Here is a 17393-nt window from a genome sequence, read left to right on the forward strand (position 1 = left end):
CTCAACTCAGATGCACTGGCCAGGTAGACAGGAAAAGAACCGCAAACTTTTGAATCTCATTTCCTGTTTGGCCAACGTGGCAAGCTGCAGGTGACCATGCAGAGCTCATCAGCAGAGGTGACCATGATGGAGTCCCAGAATCGCAAAAGAGCTCCAGCATGGACTGAACGGGAGGTACGGGATCTGATCGCTGTATGGGGAGAGGAATCCGTGCTATTAGAACTCCGTTCCAGTTTTCGAAATGCCAAAACCTTTGTCAAAATCTCCCAGGGCACGAAGGACAGAGGCCATAACAGGGACCCGAAGCAGTGCCGCGTGAAACTTAAGGAGCTGAGGCAAGCCTACCAGAAAACCAGAGAGGCGAACGGCCGCTCCGGGTCAGAGCCCCAAACATACCGCTTCTATGATGAGCTGCATGCCATTTTAGGGGGTTCAGCCACCACTACCCCAGCCGTGTTGTTTGACTCCTTCAATGGAGATGGAGGCAACATGGAAGCAGGTTTTGGGGATGAAGAAGAAGATGATGAGGTTGTAGAAGCTCACAGCAAGCAAGCGGAGAAACCGGTTTTCCTGACAGCCAGGAACTGTTTCTCACCCTGGACCTGGAGCCAGTACCCCCCGAACCCACCCAAGGCAGCTTCCTGGACCCGGCAGGCGGAGAAGGGACCTCCGGTGAGTGTACCTTTTAAAATACTATACATGGTTTAAAAGCAAGCATGTGAAAGGATTACTTTGCCCTGGCATTCGCGGCTCTCCTGGATGTATTCCCAAAGCCTTTGCAAAAGGTTTCTGGGGAGGGCAGCCTTATTGCGTCCTCCATGGTAGGACACTTTACCACTCCAGGCCAGTAACACGTACTCGGGAATCATTGTACAACAAAGCATTGCAGTGTATGTTTGCTGGCGTTCAAACAACATCCGTTCTTTATCTCTCTGTGTTATCCTCAGGAGAGTGAGATATCATTCATGGTCACCTGGTTGAAGTAGGGTGCTTTTCTTCAGGGGATGCTCAGAGGAGCCCGTTCCTGCTGGGCTGTTTACCTGTGGCTGAACAGAAATGTTCCCCGCTGTTAGCTACGGGGAGGGTGGAGGGGGTAGCCACGCGGTAGGGGGAGGCAAAATGCGACCTTGTAACGAAAGCACATGTGCTATGTATGTAATATTAACAGCAAGGTTTACCCTGAAAGAGTGTAGCCACTGTTTTATAAAATGTGTCTTTTTAAATACCGCTGTCCCTTTTTTTTTCTCCACCAGCTGCATGTGTTTCAATGATCACAGGATCTTCTCCTTCCCAGAGGCTAGTGAAGATTAGAAAGAAAAAAAAAACGCACTCGTGATGAAATGTTCTCTGAGCTCATGCTGTCCTCCCACACTGACAGAGCACAGACGAATGCGTGGAGGCAAATAATGTCAGAGTGCAGGAAAGCACAAAATGACCGGCAGGAGAGGTGGTGGGCTGAAGAGAGTAAGTGGCGGGTTGAAGAGAGGGCTGAAGCTCAAATGTGGCGGCAGTGTGATGAGAGGAGGCAGGATTCAATGCTGAGGCTGCTGGAGGACCAAACCAGTATGCTCCAGTGTATGGTTGAGCTGCAGCAAAGGCAGCTGGAGCACAGACTGCCACTACAGCCCCTGTGTAACCAACCGCCCTCCACCCCAAGTTCCATAGCCTCCACACCCAGACGCCCAAGAACACGGTAGGGGGGCCACCGGCCAACCAGCCACTCCGCCACAGAGGATTGCCCCCCAAAAAAGAAGGCTGGCATTCAATAAATTTTAAAGTTGTAAACTTTTAAAGTGCTGTGTGGCATTTTCCTTCCCTCCTCCACCACCCCTCCTGGGCTACCTTGGTAGTCATCCCCCTATTTGTGTGATGAATGAATAAAGAATGCATGAATGTGAAGCAACAATGACTTTATTGCCTCTGCAAGCAATGATTAAAGGGAGGAGGGGAGGGTGGTTAGCTTGCAGGGAAGTAGAGTGAACCAAGGGGCGGGGGGTTTCATCAAGGAGAAACAAAGAGAACTTTCACACTATAGCCTGGCCAGTCATGAAACTGGTTTTCAAAGCTTCTCTGATGCGTACCGCGCCCTCCTGTGCTCTTCTAACTGCCCTGGTGTCTGGCTGTGCGTAACCAGCAGCCAGGCGATTTGCCTCAACCTCCCACCCTGCCATAAACGTCTCCCCCTTACTCTCACAGATATTGTGGAGCACACAGCAAGCAGTAATAACAGTGGGAATATGGTTTCGCTGAGGTCTAAGCGAGTCAGTAAACTGCGCCAGCGCGCCTTTAAATGTCCAAATGCACATTCTACCACCATTCTGCACTTGCTCAGCCTGTAGTTGAACAGCTCCTGACTACTGTCCAGGCTGCCTGTGTACGGCTTCATGAGCCATGGCATTAAGGGGTAGGCTGGGTCCCCAAGGATACATATAGGCATTTCAACGTCCCCAACAGTTATTTTCTGGTCTGGGAATAAAGTCCCTTCCTGCAGCTTTTGAAACAGACCAGAGTTCCTGAAGATGCGAGCATCATGTACCTTTCCCGGCCATCCCACGTTGATGTTGGTGAAACGTCCCTTGTGATCCACCAGAGCTTGCAGCACTATTGAAAAGTACCCCTTGCGGTTTATGTACTCGCCAGCTTGGTGCTCCGGTGCCAAGATAGGGATATGGGTTCCGTCTATGGCCCCACCACAGTTAGGGAATCCCATTGCAGCAAAGCCATCCACTATGACCTGCACATTTCCCAGGGTCACTACCCTTGATATCAGCAGATCTTTGATTGCGTGGGCTACTTGCATCACAGCAGCTGCAACAGTAGATTTGCCCACTCCAAATTGATTCCCAACTGACCGGTAGCTGTCTGGCATTGCAAGCTTCCACAGGGCTATTGCCACTCGCTTCTCAACTGTGAAGGCTGCTCTCATCTTGGTATTCATGCGCTTCAGGGCAGGGGAAAGCAAGTCACAAAGTTCCATGAAAGTGCCCCTACGCATGCAAAAGTTTCGCAGCCACTGGGAATCGTCCCAGACCTGCAACATGATGCGGTCCCACCAGTCTGTGCTTGTTTCCCGAGCCCAGAATCGGCGTTCCACAGCATGAACCTGCCCCATTAGCACTATGATGCATGCATTGGCAGGGCCCATGCTTTCAGAGAAATCTGTGTCCATGTCCTGATCACTCACGTGACCGTGCTGACGTCGCCTCCTCGCCTGGTATTGCTCTGCCAGGTTCTGGTGCTGCATATACTGCTGGATAATGCGTGTGGTGTTTAATGCGCTCCTAATTGCCAAAGTGAGCTGAGCGGCCTCCATGCTTGCCTTGGTATGGCGTCCGCACAGAAAAAAGGCGCAGAACGACTGTCTGCCGTTGCTCTGAGGGAGGGAGGGGCGACTGACGACATAGCTTACAGGGTTGGTTTCAGGGAGCTAAAATCAACAAAGGGGGTGGCTTTACATCAAGGAGTATTTCAGGCAGGACTTCACGGAGGGTTCCAATAAGAAATGGTGCACCTAAGTAATTGTTCTTATTGGAACAATGAGGTTAGTCTGGCCTCTGATTGATACATGGCTAGATTTACCTTGCTGCACCTTCTCTGTGAGTGACTGCAGTGTGACCTAGAGGAATGAGTCCCCTAGACAGGGGAGGGGGGGAAGCAAATGAGTACAAAACAAATCTGGTCTATTTCTTGTTTTGATCCACTCCATCTATCTTTTACATCTTTGGCTGGCAGCAGACGGTGCAGAAGGACTGCAAGCCATCCACATCTCATGGCTGCTCGGCAGAAGACGGTGCAATACGACTAGTAGCCATCCTCATCTCTTGCCTGCCTGGCAGAAGATGGTACAGTACAACTGCTAGCCATCCTCATCTCTTGCCTGCCTGGCAGAAGATGGTACAGTACGACTGCTAGCAATCCGTATTGCCTGCCTGCTCACCACAAGACGGTTCAATAGGACTGACTGCAAGACTAAAGAGAATGACCTGGTCAAGTCACTCCAAACTTAGTCCCTGCGCCCATATCTGTCCAGGCGCTCCCGGCCGACGCGGCCAGGAGCACCTCGGACATGACGAGAACGGCTACCAGTCGTATTGCACCGTCTGCTGCCATAAGGCAATGGGTTGCTGCTACTGTGTAGCAATGCAGTACCGCGTCTGCCAGCACCCAGGAGACATACTGTGACGGTTACCTGAGCGGGCTCCGTGCTTGCCGTGGTATGGCGTCTGCACCGGTAACTCAGGAAAAAAGGCGCGAAACGATTGTCTGCCCTTGCTTTCAAGGAGGGAGGGAGGGAATGGGGGCCTGACGATATGTACCCAGAACCACCCGCGACAATGTTTTAGCCCCATCAGGCATTGGGATCTCAACCCAGAATTCCAATGGGCAGCGGAGACTGCGGGAACTGTGGGATAGCTACCCACAGTACAACGCTCTGGAAGTCGACTCTAGCCTTGGTACTGTGGAAGCACTCCGCCGAGTTAATGCACTTAATGCACTTAGAGCATTTTCTGTGGGGACACACACACTCGAATATATAAAACCGATTTCTAAAAAAACGACTTCTATAAATTTGACCTGATTTCGTAGTGTAGACATACCCTCAGTCTACACCAGGGGTGGGCAAACTTTCTGGCCTGAGGGCCACATCAGGGTGCGAAACTATATGGAGGGCCAGATAGGGAAGGCTGTGCCCCCCAAACAGCTTGGCCTCTGCCCCCTATCCGCCCCCACCCACTTCCCGCCCCCTGACTGCCCCCCCTCAGAACCCCCAACCCATCTAACCCCCCCCACTCCTTGTCCCCTGACTGCCCCCTCCCAGCACCCCCTGCCCCTAACCGCCTCCCCAGTACCCCACCCCCATCCAATCCCCTCACCCTGCTCCTGTCCCCCGACCCCTATCCATACCCTCGCCCCCGACAGGCAACCCGGGTCTCCCACACCTATCCAACTCCCCCTGCTCCCTGTCCCCCTGACCCTTAACACACCGCCACCCCCTGACAGGCCCCCCGGGACCCCACCCCCTATCCAACCCCCCCTGCTCCCTGTCCCCAGACTGCCCCCCTACCCGCTATCCACACCCCCACCCCTGACAGGCCCCCTAGGACTCCTACGCCCTATCCAACCTCCACCTGTTCCCCGACCCCTGACCACCCCGCCCCATCCAACCACTCCCTGTCCCCTGATTGCTCCCTGGGACCCCCTACCCAACCCCCCGCCCCACCGCCCCCTTACTATGCCGCTCAGAGCGACAGGAGTTCGGAGCCCCGCTGCCCAGACGGAGCCGGCCACACTGCAGTGTGACTGCTGGGGAGGGAGGACAGCAGGGGTGGGGCTGGGGGCTAACCTCCCCGGCCAGGAGCTCAAGGGCCGGGCAGGAGAGTCTCGCAGGCCACATAGTTTGCTCACCTCTGGTCTACACCATACTTACAAAGGCCACCCCTACAGCAACCAGATCTGCTAGCACAAGCCCCTGCTCTCATGCAGAAGCCTGTTAAAGTCAAAGGAGGTGTTCTGAGGTCTGTGCTAGGAGATTCAGTTGCAGTGGGCCTATAAATTAATAAGAACAATAAGGAATTGTATATAATATTTTCATTTATTCAGAATGATTTCTGCAACAACTTGGTTTCAAAGCTGGCAAGTCCATATTTCACATTGTGAGCTACAAACATGCAAAGTTCAGTGAACAGCTTCTGCAGTTCCCACACATAAGTAGCTATATATCAACTTTCCACCCTGAATGATTTCTCTCTAGCTCAGCCTGCAGTAGGTGGCATAATGAATAAGACACTCCTATGTATTATTATGAACGAAACACTAAATGAGAATGTCAGGGAGATTCAGAAATTCTAAAAGGAGAAATTTTAAATACACATCTTACCAATGTTCTTCTGGATTTCCATGACTAAATATTTCTCTGGTGTCTCACACAGGAAAGCAAAATTTTCTTTTACCCCAGCAGTTATCCTGAGTTCATATGTGCACGTTTGACTGGTACAGATTTTACAGTAATTTATTGGTGGAACAGAAGACCCTTGTTTAATCGTCACAGTGATGTTGTCCACAGCATGAAGAGATATTGCAAAAGAACCTGAAAAGACAAAATAAATATGATTTAAAGTAATCAGTATGTGAATATCAGATAATTTCCCCACACAGCTAAGGATGCTACATTTTTAAAGAGTAACGTTTTCATCGTGTTCTTAAAATTTGAAATTTTGAGCCTACAAAACACTCTTTATACCTAGTTGAAACAGCTGCAAAAAATCTGCCTGTTGCATCTGCCAAAATTTTTGGTTTTGCTAAATGAGAAAAGAAAGATGTTGAATGTCACATAAGAACAGTCATAGTGGGTCAGACCAATGGTCCACCTAGCCCAGTATCCAGTCTTCTGCATTGGAGGGAAATCTTCCCATTCCAGTAGCTCTGCATCCAGATTTCATCAATATCAGTGCAACATGTTTGATGGGAAGTTTTAGAGGGAGCAAATTTGCACGCTCCAGGAGCAACAGAAGACTGACTTAATGCAGTGTTATCACTGCCATCTCTTCAATTCATCCTGGTAGTGACATCCTAATTCATCCATTTATTCCTCTTCATTTCTAAAACTGCTGAAGAACCAGTATTATAAATGGCTACTGACAAAAAATCCTGCACTGTTCTTCCCTTGTAACAATGCAGTTAAAATATTCTTACTCAGTTTAGCAAAGAAGTGAAGACTAACATCGTAATTCCTTGCTTAGGTCCAATCCTAGTCTCACTGAAGTCAATGGGAACTGCTCATGCCTGCTATCTTCTCTTTAGGACACTGGTTCTATAAACACACTGAGACCACCACATGAGAAGTCAGGGGAGTGCAGTGGTGAGCCACAAGAGAGTTTCTCTTCTCCGCTTCCTATTCTCCCACACAAAGCAGTTCTCATAGTGGAAATCTGATAAACTATTCTTAGTAAAATAGAGATTAACCTTTTTCATTTGGCTTTGTGTTATTCCATATACTTGATGCACAAAAGAATATACTTTCACCATGACAGTTCTTAATTTCTCTGATATTTATTAGTATGGTAGCTGGAAACAGAGGGAGTTAATGGGGCTTGATTGTTGGTGTGTATCTAAAGACTTCTTCCTTGCTTAATGTAATTTTCATGATCAACTCTTGTTTAGAAATAAAAAAAAGCCTATTCTCCCAGGACAATTGTCCTAGCTTTCACTTTTCCCTTTATAGTCTCTGGAAACCCTGAAACAGCGCTACATTGATGACATCTTCATCATATGGACCCACGGGAAGGAGGCCCTTGAAGAATTCCACCTGGATTTCAACAATTTCCACCCCACCATCAACCTCAGCCTGGACCAGTCCACACAAGAGATCCACTTCCTGGACACTACAGTGCAAATAAGTGATGGTCACATAAACACCATCCTATCCCAGAAACCTACTGACCGCTATACTTACCTACATGCCTCCAGCTTCCATCCAGGACACATCACACGATCCATTGTCTAGAGCCAAGTTCTAAGATACAATTGAATTGTCTCTGTCTGAGGGCTTGGAGCAAAACACCTACAAGATCTTTATCAAGCATTCTTAAAACTACAATACCCACCTGGGGAAGTGAGGAAACAGATTGACAGAGCGAGACGGGTACCCAGAAGTCACCTATTATGGGACAGGCCCCACAAGGAAAACAACAGAACACCACTGGCCATCACGTACAGCCCCCAGCTAAAACCTGTCCAGCACATTATCAATGATCTACAACCTATCCTGGAAAAAGATCTCTCACTCTCACAGACCTTGGGAGACAGGCCAGTCCTCGCTTACAGACAGCCCCCCAACCTGAAGCAAATACTCACCAGCAACTACACACCACACCACAGAAACACTAACCCAGGAACCAATCCCTGTAGCAAACCTCGTTGCCTACTCTGTCCCCATATCTACTCTAGTTACACCATCAGAGGCCCCAACCACATCAGCCACACCATCAGAGGCTCATTCACCTGCATGTCTACTAATGTTATATATGCCATCATGTGCCAGCAATGCCCCTCTGCCAAGTACATTGGCCAAACCGGACAGTCCCTACGTAAAAGAATAAATGGACACAAATCGGACATCGGGAATGGTAACACACAAAAGCCAGTGGGAGAACACTTCAATCTTCCTGGACATTCTATAACAGATTTGAAAGTAGCTGTACTTGAACAAAAAAACTTCAGAAACAGACTTCAAAGAGAAACAGCAGAACTAAACTTTATTTGCAAATTTAACACCATTAATTTGGGCTATAATAGGGACTGGAAGTGGCTGGCTTATTACAGAAGCAGCTTTGCCTCTCCCGGAATTGACACCTCCTCATCTATTGTTGGGAGTGGACCACATCCACCCTGATCGAACTGGCCCTGTCAACACTGGTTCTCCACTTGTGAGGGAACTCCCTTCTCTTCATGGGTCAGTATATTTATGTCTGCATCTGTAACTTTCACTCCATGCATCTGAAGAAGTGAGGTTTTTACCCACGAAAGCTTATGCTCAAATATATCTGTTAGTCTTTAAGGTGCCACCGGACTCCTTGTTGTTTTTGTGGATACAGACTAACACGGCTACCCCCGGTACTTGAAACAGTATACTTATTCTTGCAACAAACCAGGACAGAACACAGACACTATGGTCTTTAACAGAGATCAAGCACCAAGCTCTATGGTTCAGGAAAGCACATCTGTGTACATTGCTATTCACCAAGTCCCAATAGGACTAAAGCACATCCTTAACTTTAAACACATGATTACTTAATGATAACTTTGAAAATGCATTCCTGAATCAGCACCCCAAAGCAGGAGCCTTTACCATCTTGAGATAGAAAGAGCTAATGCTATTGACCATGACAAAGTAACAGGCTCTTATCTTTGCCGGGGCCAGCTGCTAGAAATCTGCATAGAGAGACACCTTAAGCCAGATCATAGCACAAACATCTCCCTAAGATAAAACTTTGAAGATATTTTTACTGTCCAAAATGATTGAGAGCACAGTACAGAAACATCAGCAATGTCTTTACTGCAAACATTAGATTAGTGTAATTTACTAAATCAAATGTCATCTTCTTTAGGACCTTAAAAAAAAAAGCTCATACACAAACAAAAATGCATCCAGTGATCCCAGAGTCACTTAGTACTTTGGACTGAATAGCTTAGAAAATATACTACAGAGCAGGCAGACAAGACTATATAAATTACTTCTATTGCGGTGCTTTGTAAACACCATGATCATGACTCATACTGATCTGTCTTTGACTATGCTTTTCTCCACACGTCTCCTTATAAGGATAACCAAGAATTGTATATACTGTTTGTAAGGAATGAATTTCCATGTACCATAAATGCTGCTCGGTACGATGACTCACAGAATATTTAACAAGCAAGAAGAAATAAGAAGACAGTTACTCTTCATCTGCACAATGTCATACCGATTTTGGGATAGAAGGAGCCCTTAGCACAGAGGTGGGCAAACTACAGCCTGCAGGACTGTCCTGACCAGCCCTTGAGCTTCTGGCCAGGGAGGCTAGTCCCTGGCCCCTCCCCTGCTGTCTTCCCTCCCCTGCAGCCTCAGCTTGCCATGCTGCCAGGACGGCGCGGTGGCGTGGCTGGCTCTGGCTGGGCCGCACGGCTGCAAGCTCCTGCCGCTCTGAGCGGCATGGTAAAGGGGTGGGGAGCAGTGGGGTTGGATAGGGGGAGTCCCAGGAGGGCAGTTTGGGGCGGGGTGGTCCCAGGAGGGGGCTGTCAGGGGACAAGGGAGCGGGGGGGTTCGATGGGTCGCGGGTTCTGAAGGGGGCAGTCAGGGGGCGGGGGCCAGGTTGTTTGGGGAGGCACCGCGTTCCCTACCCAGCCCTCCATACAGTTTCGCAACCCCGATGTGGCCCTCAGGCCAAAAAGTTTGCCCACCCCTGCCTTAGCAGACCACCCAGTCCTGCCCTTGCATTGTGGAAGGATGGATTTAAGTGACTTCCTAAATTATCTCTGACAGACAGATGTCTAATCTAGCCCTGGATTCCTCAAATGATGGCAATTCTGCAGCTACCATGGACAGTTTGTTCCACTGTCTAATTTTAACCCTAAATTTTCCCCACTGCCACTTAAGCTCATTACTTTTTGTTCTGGCCTGGACTCCTCATTAATAACTGATCCTTGTTCTCTTGCTAATGTCCCTTTATTTCTCAGTAATGCCTTCCCTTAGTCTGAACACTCCCATCTCTGCCAGCCTTCCACTGTCAGTCTTATTTTTCCAGAACTTTCATCAATTTCATTGTTCTGAACACTCTCCGATTTGTCTTATCATATACAATTTGTTTTAGACACAACCTCAACAGCAGCCCAACTACCAGTAACAGCTGTGGAATTATCTCACTCGATTTACAATGCAGTCTCCTTGTACTACATCCCAATGTAGCATTTGTTTATATTTGCAATAACAATGGGTAATGTTGTTGTGGAGAATAAATTGATACTGAAATAATAACTGTAAAATCTTTCTGTAGGACATTACTGATTAGCCTTTATTTCACAAAGGTTTATTTCATTATACCTTCCTTAATTAACCTCTCTTACATTTGCCTTATTGAAGCTCGTTTTCTTGATTTTACTTTTATCGAGTTTATCCGTATTCTCCAATTAAATCTGCAATCCCTCCCAATTCCATCTGCAAGGCTGATTAGTGTTGCTGATGACTTGAAGGATATAGTGAAGATAAAATTAACCACCAGATTTGTTTTGTTTACAGTCCTTAACCTGCAGAGCAAGATATTAGTGACTTGACACCACACTATAGAACTAATGGGCCATTTGAAAATGACCGCTTGACAAAATCAAACTAAACAAACCAAGATTGAGGGAAGTAGTACAAACAAGGATTCAGATCCCCTTTTTATCTTGTTTGCCACAAATACAGCAAAGAGCAGGATCAGTCTGAAGTATTCACTTACAAAGCAAACAGGCTTTTGTTTACACTTACAATCTAAACATCCTACAGTACTTGTTTATTTTTCTGGTGGCAATCTTGTTCCTTTGGTAACTCAATGGCCTTTTTCAGTTTGGGCCTAATTTTAGCATCTAGTTTATTACGGTTATAGGATTCATACTTCAGGATGGAAAGCAGATTGCCTTCAGGAGGTCATTGTGACCATTAAGGCCCCAATCCTGAAAAGATTTATAGAGTCCAGTGGGACTACTCACATCCTTAACTTTCAGCACAAGCACAAGGCTTTGCAGAATAGGGGTCTACGTAGTTAAGATTTGTAAAGTACTTTGCATGTTTCTTTAATTACATAGTTTCAGCACTTTACTTTGAGAAATGAATGCTTTTTCAGAATGAGGATTATTACAAATTTTAAGACACATTTTGGGTCTGTCAAGATTAATTGTTATTACAGAAGTTATCCTTTCACTCCAGGAAAACGCTAAATTTTATTACATGTATAAAAAGGTAGGAAGTAGAGCCCTGCAGCAGGACTAGGATCCTGCAGGTCCCCCAGGACCCACTGCCATAAGAGCAGGAGTGGGTAAAATGTACTTTGTGGTAGGCAGGATTGGGTGGGCAAAAAACCTAGACTGCAGAATTTGCAGGAAAACGCTAAATCTCTTGTCAGTTTACCACATAAAAATTGTGTCTGAATTCCATTTATCTATTGTGACAAAGTTCCTCCTCTGCCTTGGTGGGTCTTGCGCTTATTGGTGGATTTTCTTGCCACAGAGGTTAACGGCAGCCCTCAGTTTGGCCACTTTCGTGGCTCAAATCTGCCATTCACCGAGTTAGCCTCATTGCTGGCCAGCATGGGGAAAAGGAAGAACAATCCCCACAGTCTCTGCTGATCCACCTAGTGGATCGGGAACAGGCCAGAGACCTTCCCCTCTGGTGGAACCCACAGTCCAGTTCAACTCCTCCGGTATCAAGTAGGGAGTTGGGGGGATGGAGAGAACCCGGGCCCGCCCTCTACTCCGGGTTCCAGCCCAGGGCCCTGTGGATTGCAGCTGTCTACAGTGGCTCCTGTGACAGCTACAACCCCAGGGCTACTTCCCCATGGCCTCCTCCCAACACCTTTTTATTCTCACCCCAGGGCCTCCCTCTTGATGTCTGATAATGTTTGTACTTCTCAGTCTTCCAGTAGTACGCCTTCTCACTCTCAGCTTCTTGCGCCTCTTGCTCCCAGCTCCTCGCACGCACCACAAACTGAAGTGAGCTCCTTTTCAAACCCAGGTGCCCTGATTAGCCTGCCTTAATTGATTCTAGCAGCTTCTTGATTGGCTGCAGGTGTTCTAATCAGCCTGTCTGCCTTAATTGTTTTCAGAAAGTTCCTGATTGTTTTGGAACCTTCCCTGTTACCTTACCCAAGGAAAAGGGACTTTCTTAACCTGGGCCTAATATATCTGCCTTCTATCACTCTCCTGTAGCCATCTGGCCTGACCCTGTCATACTGTGTAATAGATTAAAAAAAAAGGGGCGGGTTGGTTAAAGTAGCATGGGGGACTCTGTTTCTTGAGGGATTAGCAGGATCTAAGGTTTTTGTGGGTGAGAGCGGAATAAAAATGCAAGAAACAATGTGGGAGCAGGTGGGAGTGGAAGTAGGGTGGGATGGAGTGGGATTTAAAATATAGTCCCACGTAGGGCTCTCGGAGGAAGTGGTAGTTTAGTCACCATGCTAGTTCTGTGCTGGCTACGAGTTTTGTAAAGTATGCAGCACAAGACAAAAAAGTGAGTGCACAGCAACAGGATAAGGAAGTGTCAGAATGGTCCAATGAAAGGAACACAACAAAGACATGTCTTCTCTGGTACCTAGAACCTTTACAAACATTAAGCCACCACATCAAACCTATTTTGTAATAGAACTGCCCATGACTGGGCTTTCTTATGCAACGTATCCCTAACCTTGTAGCCCACGAAAGCTTATGCTCAAATAAATATGTTAGTCTCTAAGGTGCCACAAGTACTCCTGTTCTTTTTGCAGATACAGACTGACAGGGCTGCTACTCTGAAAAATGAGAAGTTAGCATCCCAAAGAGAACTCAGATCTGGAATTTCAAGGTTGGCATAAGTCTAACTGGACTCTCTATTTCCATGCACAGTCCTGCTACTCTCCCCCTCTGTTCTTTGGCTTTCAATAAAGTGATTTTATAATATAGTCAGAGCCTTGTCCTTTCTGGTTGGTGAAAATTACTACAGAAATACATGGACTTTTGTTGCCTGAGATTATCAGTGTTTGGCTACAGGGATGTGGTAAGGGTACAAGTGGTTCTCAAAGAAGCAATTATGAGAACACTGCTCAAGGAACCAACTTCTGACTATCAATGTGTGTCCATTTCCTATTTTTGGGAGAGTCATGGAGAATCTTTTGGCAAGGCAGCTCAAGTGGATACCTGAGTCTTCGGATTTCCTTTACAAGGAGAATCAGGCTATAGGCTTAGTTATAAGGTGGAAACTGCACAAGCTGAGGCATCTCTTTCAAGTAATGGATGAGGTGTCCACGCTGATTCTTTTAAATCAGTTAGCAGCTATTGATATTGTTGTTTAAAGTGCTTTCTTGACTTGTTTGGAGACTCTAGCAGAAGCAGACTGAGTTGCTCAAATGGTTCTATTCTTTTTTTTTTTTTTAAACCAAGAGAGCCCAAATGGTAGCCATGGGCAATTGTCCCTCTGGTTTGAGCATTCTCTCCTGCAGGATAACATAGTAGTCCATATTGTCATCCCATATGTACAGGGGGCCCCTGGAAGGGTTAGTGACAAGACATGGGATGTGATGCACTCAGAATGCTATTGACAGCTGGCTCTATTTCCATCATGCCTACTGTGCCAGAGAAGTGGAAAAAATCCTTATGTCTTTATGAACTTGGGGCTTGGATGAGGGCTAACAGTCTGCAACTTAATCTGGACAAGACACGTTGTCACAGGTTCGGTCACAGAGAACCCCTGGGGACTGTCACATGATGTGCTGATTACACCTCTGAGCTCATTTTCCCTGCCAGCTTGGGACTCCAGAACCCTGCCTTGTTGAGCCAGACATGCTAGTCTGCTGCAACACAGACCCAGGTCTGGTCCACGCCCCCAAAGCTGCAGACTTTAACCAAAAACTGCTCAGTAGGTTTCCTATCTCCAACACTCAGACACCAACCTCCCAATGGGATCCAAACCCTAAATAAATCCGTTTTACTCTGTATAAAGCGTATACAGGGTAAACTCATAAACTGTCCACCCTCTATAACACTGATAGATATGCACAGCTGTTTGCTCCCCCAGGTATTAATCACTTACTCTGGGGTCATTAATAAATAAATGTGATTTTATTAAGTACAAAATGCAGGATTTAAGTGGTTTCAAGTAATAACAGACAGAACAAAGTAAGTCACCAAGCAAAATAAAGCAAAAACATGCAAATCTAAACCTAATACATTAAGAAACTGATTACAGGTACAATCTCACCCTCAGAGATGTTCCAATCAGCTTCTTTCACAGACTAGACTCCTTCCTAGTCTGGGCCCAATCCTTTCCCCGGTACAATTCTTGTTAGTTCCAGCAGACATCTTAGGTGGAAAGCAGGGGTGTTTTCAGGACTGGCAGCTCCCTTTGTTCTATTCCACCCCCTTTTATGGCTTTGGCACAAAGCAGGAATCTTTTGACTCTCTGGGTCCCCACCCCTCCTTCTAAATGGAAAAGCACCAGGTTTAAGATGGATTCCAGCATCAGGTGACATGTTCACATGTCCTGTGAGACCCCAGCCTCCATTCTTCCAGCGCTGGCACGCACGTACCCATGAAGGTTTGCAAGTAAACAGAGCCATTTACAGGTCATTGATTCTGAAGCACCCATAATGGCTTCCACTTGATATGTTTATATCAGTAATACAAGTTTATATCTTATTTTCCTAACTCCAGACAGAAATAATTCATGCAAACAAATAGGATGAACACACTCAGTAGATCATAAGCTTTGTAATGATACCTTACAAGAGACCTTTTGCATTAAGCATATTCCAGTTACATCCTATTCACACTCATGAGCATATTTCCATAAAACATTATGGAGTGCAATATAACACACATAATATTGGTGGAAGCAGATGGAAGAGCTGGCAGAAGTTATACAGCTGCCTCCAATTAAGGAATTGGACCATAACCTCTAACACAGATGTACTTCTAAATTCTTGGCTATTTCTGAATGCCCAGATAGCATGGCAATGGCCAACTGCTCTTTTCCACCCATGCCAGATGAGAAAAAGTGTGACTTTTCCCACAATCTGTACCTTATTACAATTATCTTCACATTGTTACCTCAAGATTAGTTTGCCATAATGCACTCAACTCAGGCCACATGTTGAGGCCATTTGGAAAATGAAGTTACTAATCAAGTACCTACATTCTGTAGTAAGTGGAGCAGGCGGAGAAGAGGTGGGAAGTGGGGTGGAATCAGGGCATATCACCTCCAGCCCCCTGCCGTGAACCGCTCTGGACAGGGGGCTGGGAGCACCCCCACGACCCTAGTCCACACACCCCAGCTCCCTGCCCTGACCCCTGCACCACCCCCCCCACAAACCCAACCTCCTGCCCTGTCCCCTGCACCCCCCTCACACAAACCCAGCCTTCATTCTGGGAGCACAATTACACCAGTGCTCTGGAGTCTACATTGGCTGCCAGTAGGTATCTGCATGGAGTTTAGTTCAAGACGTTGGTTAACTGAGATGTTACCTACCTCAGTGTGCTACACTGCCATGAGTGAAATCAGCTGAAGCACTTAAGCATAAGTTCCCTAGATATAGAAGTGGGAGCAGCTGGAAGGTTGTTCCCAAGAGGTCCTTAAATTTGGAATGTACTCTCCCATCCTCATTTCATCACAGCCAAGATCAACCTGTTTTCTGGGCACACGGCATATCCCATCTTTTCCCCCCTCAAGCTTTTGGATGGAGTTTATTTTCTTATCCTGATGTTTGTGAGGGCAGTATCAAAATGGGATGAGCAACTCCTTTATATTATATCATTTGTACAGTATATTTAATTTATGTAACTGGTGTCTCGAGCAGGGGTTGGAAACCGATGGCACGGGAGCCAATTTTTAATGGCACGCTGCTGCCTGCCAGGTCCCAGCTGCTGGCCCCTCTCAGGCCGCTGTCAAACCCAGGCCAGCAGTGGGCTGAGCGGGGCCGGCGGCCGGGACCCCGGCAGGCAGCAGCGTGCCATTAAAAATCCTGCCTGCCCCGGCCTGCTCTTCTCCGCTCCCCGCGGGGGCAGGGTGAAGAAGCTTGGTCCTGCCGGCTGCTGCTGCAGGGCAGGCAAGCTCCCCCCTCCCCCGCCTCTTCCCCCAGCATGCTGAGTTCCTGCCCCTCCTCTTCTCCCTCTCTGCTGCCGATCAGCTGATTGCCCTTGCGCAGGAAGGGGAGAAGTGGAGCCGCAGGGCACTCGCTGCTCCGGGGAGGAGGCGGAGAAGAGGTGGGGAAGTGGGGTGGAATCAGGGCATATCACCTCCAGCCCCCTGCCGTGAACACCCCCGGCTGGGAGCACCCCCACGACCCTAGCCCACACACCCCAGCTCCCTGCCCTGACCCCTGCACCCCCCACACATACCCAGCTCCCCATACCCTGACCCCTGCACCCCCCACACATACCCTGCCCCCCCCCCCCCCGAGCACCAAACGGGAGCTCCTGCACCCCCTCCCCACCCCCCGCAATTCCCACCTGCACCCTTGCACCAAATGGGAGCTGCCCAGGTAAGTACTCCATACCCAAAGCTCCCGCCCCAACCCTGAGCCCCCTCCCTCATTCTAGCTCCTGGCCAGACCCTACACCCCAACCCCCAGCCTGCTCCTTCACCCCCAGCCCTGTGCTCAGTGCACTCCCACTCTCAGCTCAGTGCAGAGAGAGAGAGAGAAAAGGAGCTAGAACCAGGAAGAAGGTAGGTACCCACTCTACGTGGGCAGGGCTGGGATCCCAGACTGGCAGCGGGCTGAGCGGGGCCGGCAGCTGTGACCCTGGCTGGCAGGAGCCGGCGGATAGAACCCCAAACCAGCAGTGGACTGAGTGGCAGTAGGCTGAGCTGCTCAGCCCACTGCTGGTCTGGGGTCCCGGCCACAGGTCCTGCTCAGCCTGCTGCTGGTCTGGGGTTCTAGCCGCTGGCCCCTTGCCAGCCAGGGTCTCGGCCGCAAGTTCTGCTCAGCCTGCTGCCGGCCTAGGTGAATGGAACCCAAGGCTGGCAGCGGGCTGGCGGCGTAAGATCAGCATTTTAATTTAATTTTAAATGAAGCTTCTTAAACATTTTGAAAACCTGGTTTACTTTACATACAACAATAGTTTAGTTATATAATATATAGATCTATAGAGAGAGACCTTCTAAAAAACGTTAAAATGTATTACTGGCACGC

General features: G+C 47.9%; 1 protein-coding gene across 1 annotated transcript in view; it reads right to left on the reverse strand.

The window, feature by feature from the left end:
• The window catches only part of CDCP1 (CUB domain containing protein 1), a 54623-nt gene that overhangs the window by 28011 nt on the left and 9219 nt on the right, over positions 1-17393 (reverse strand). Inside the window, exon 2 of the mRNA XM_027826722.3 lies at positions 5879-6088. Coding sequence (XP_027682523.2) covers positions 5879-6088 — 210 coding nt within the window. The remainder of the gene's footprint in view (positions 1-5878; positions 6089-17393) is intronic.

The sequence above is a fragment of the Chelonia mydas genome, chromosome 2 (assembly GCF_015237465.2).
Source record: "Chelonia mydas isolate rCheMyd1 chromosome 2, rCheMyd1.pri.v2, whole genome shotgun sequence".
NCBI classification, from domain to species: Eukaryota; Metazoa; Chordata; order Testudines; family Cheloniidae; genus Chelonia; species Chelonia mydas.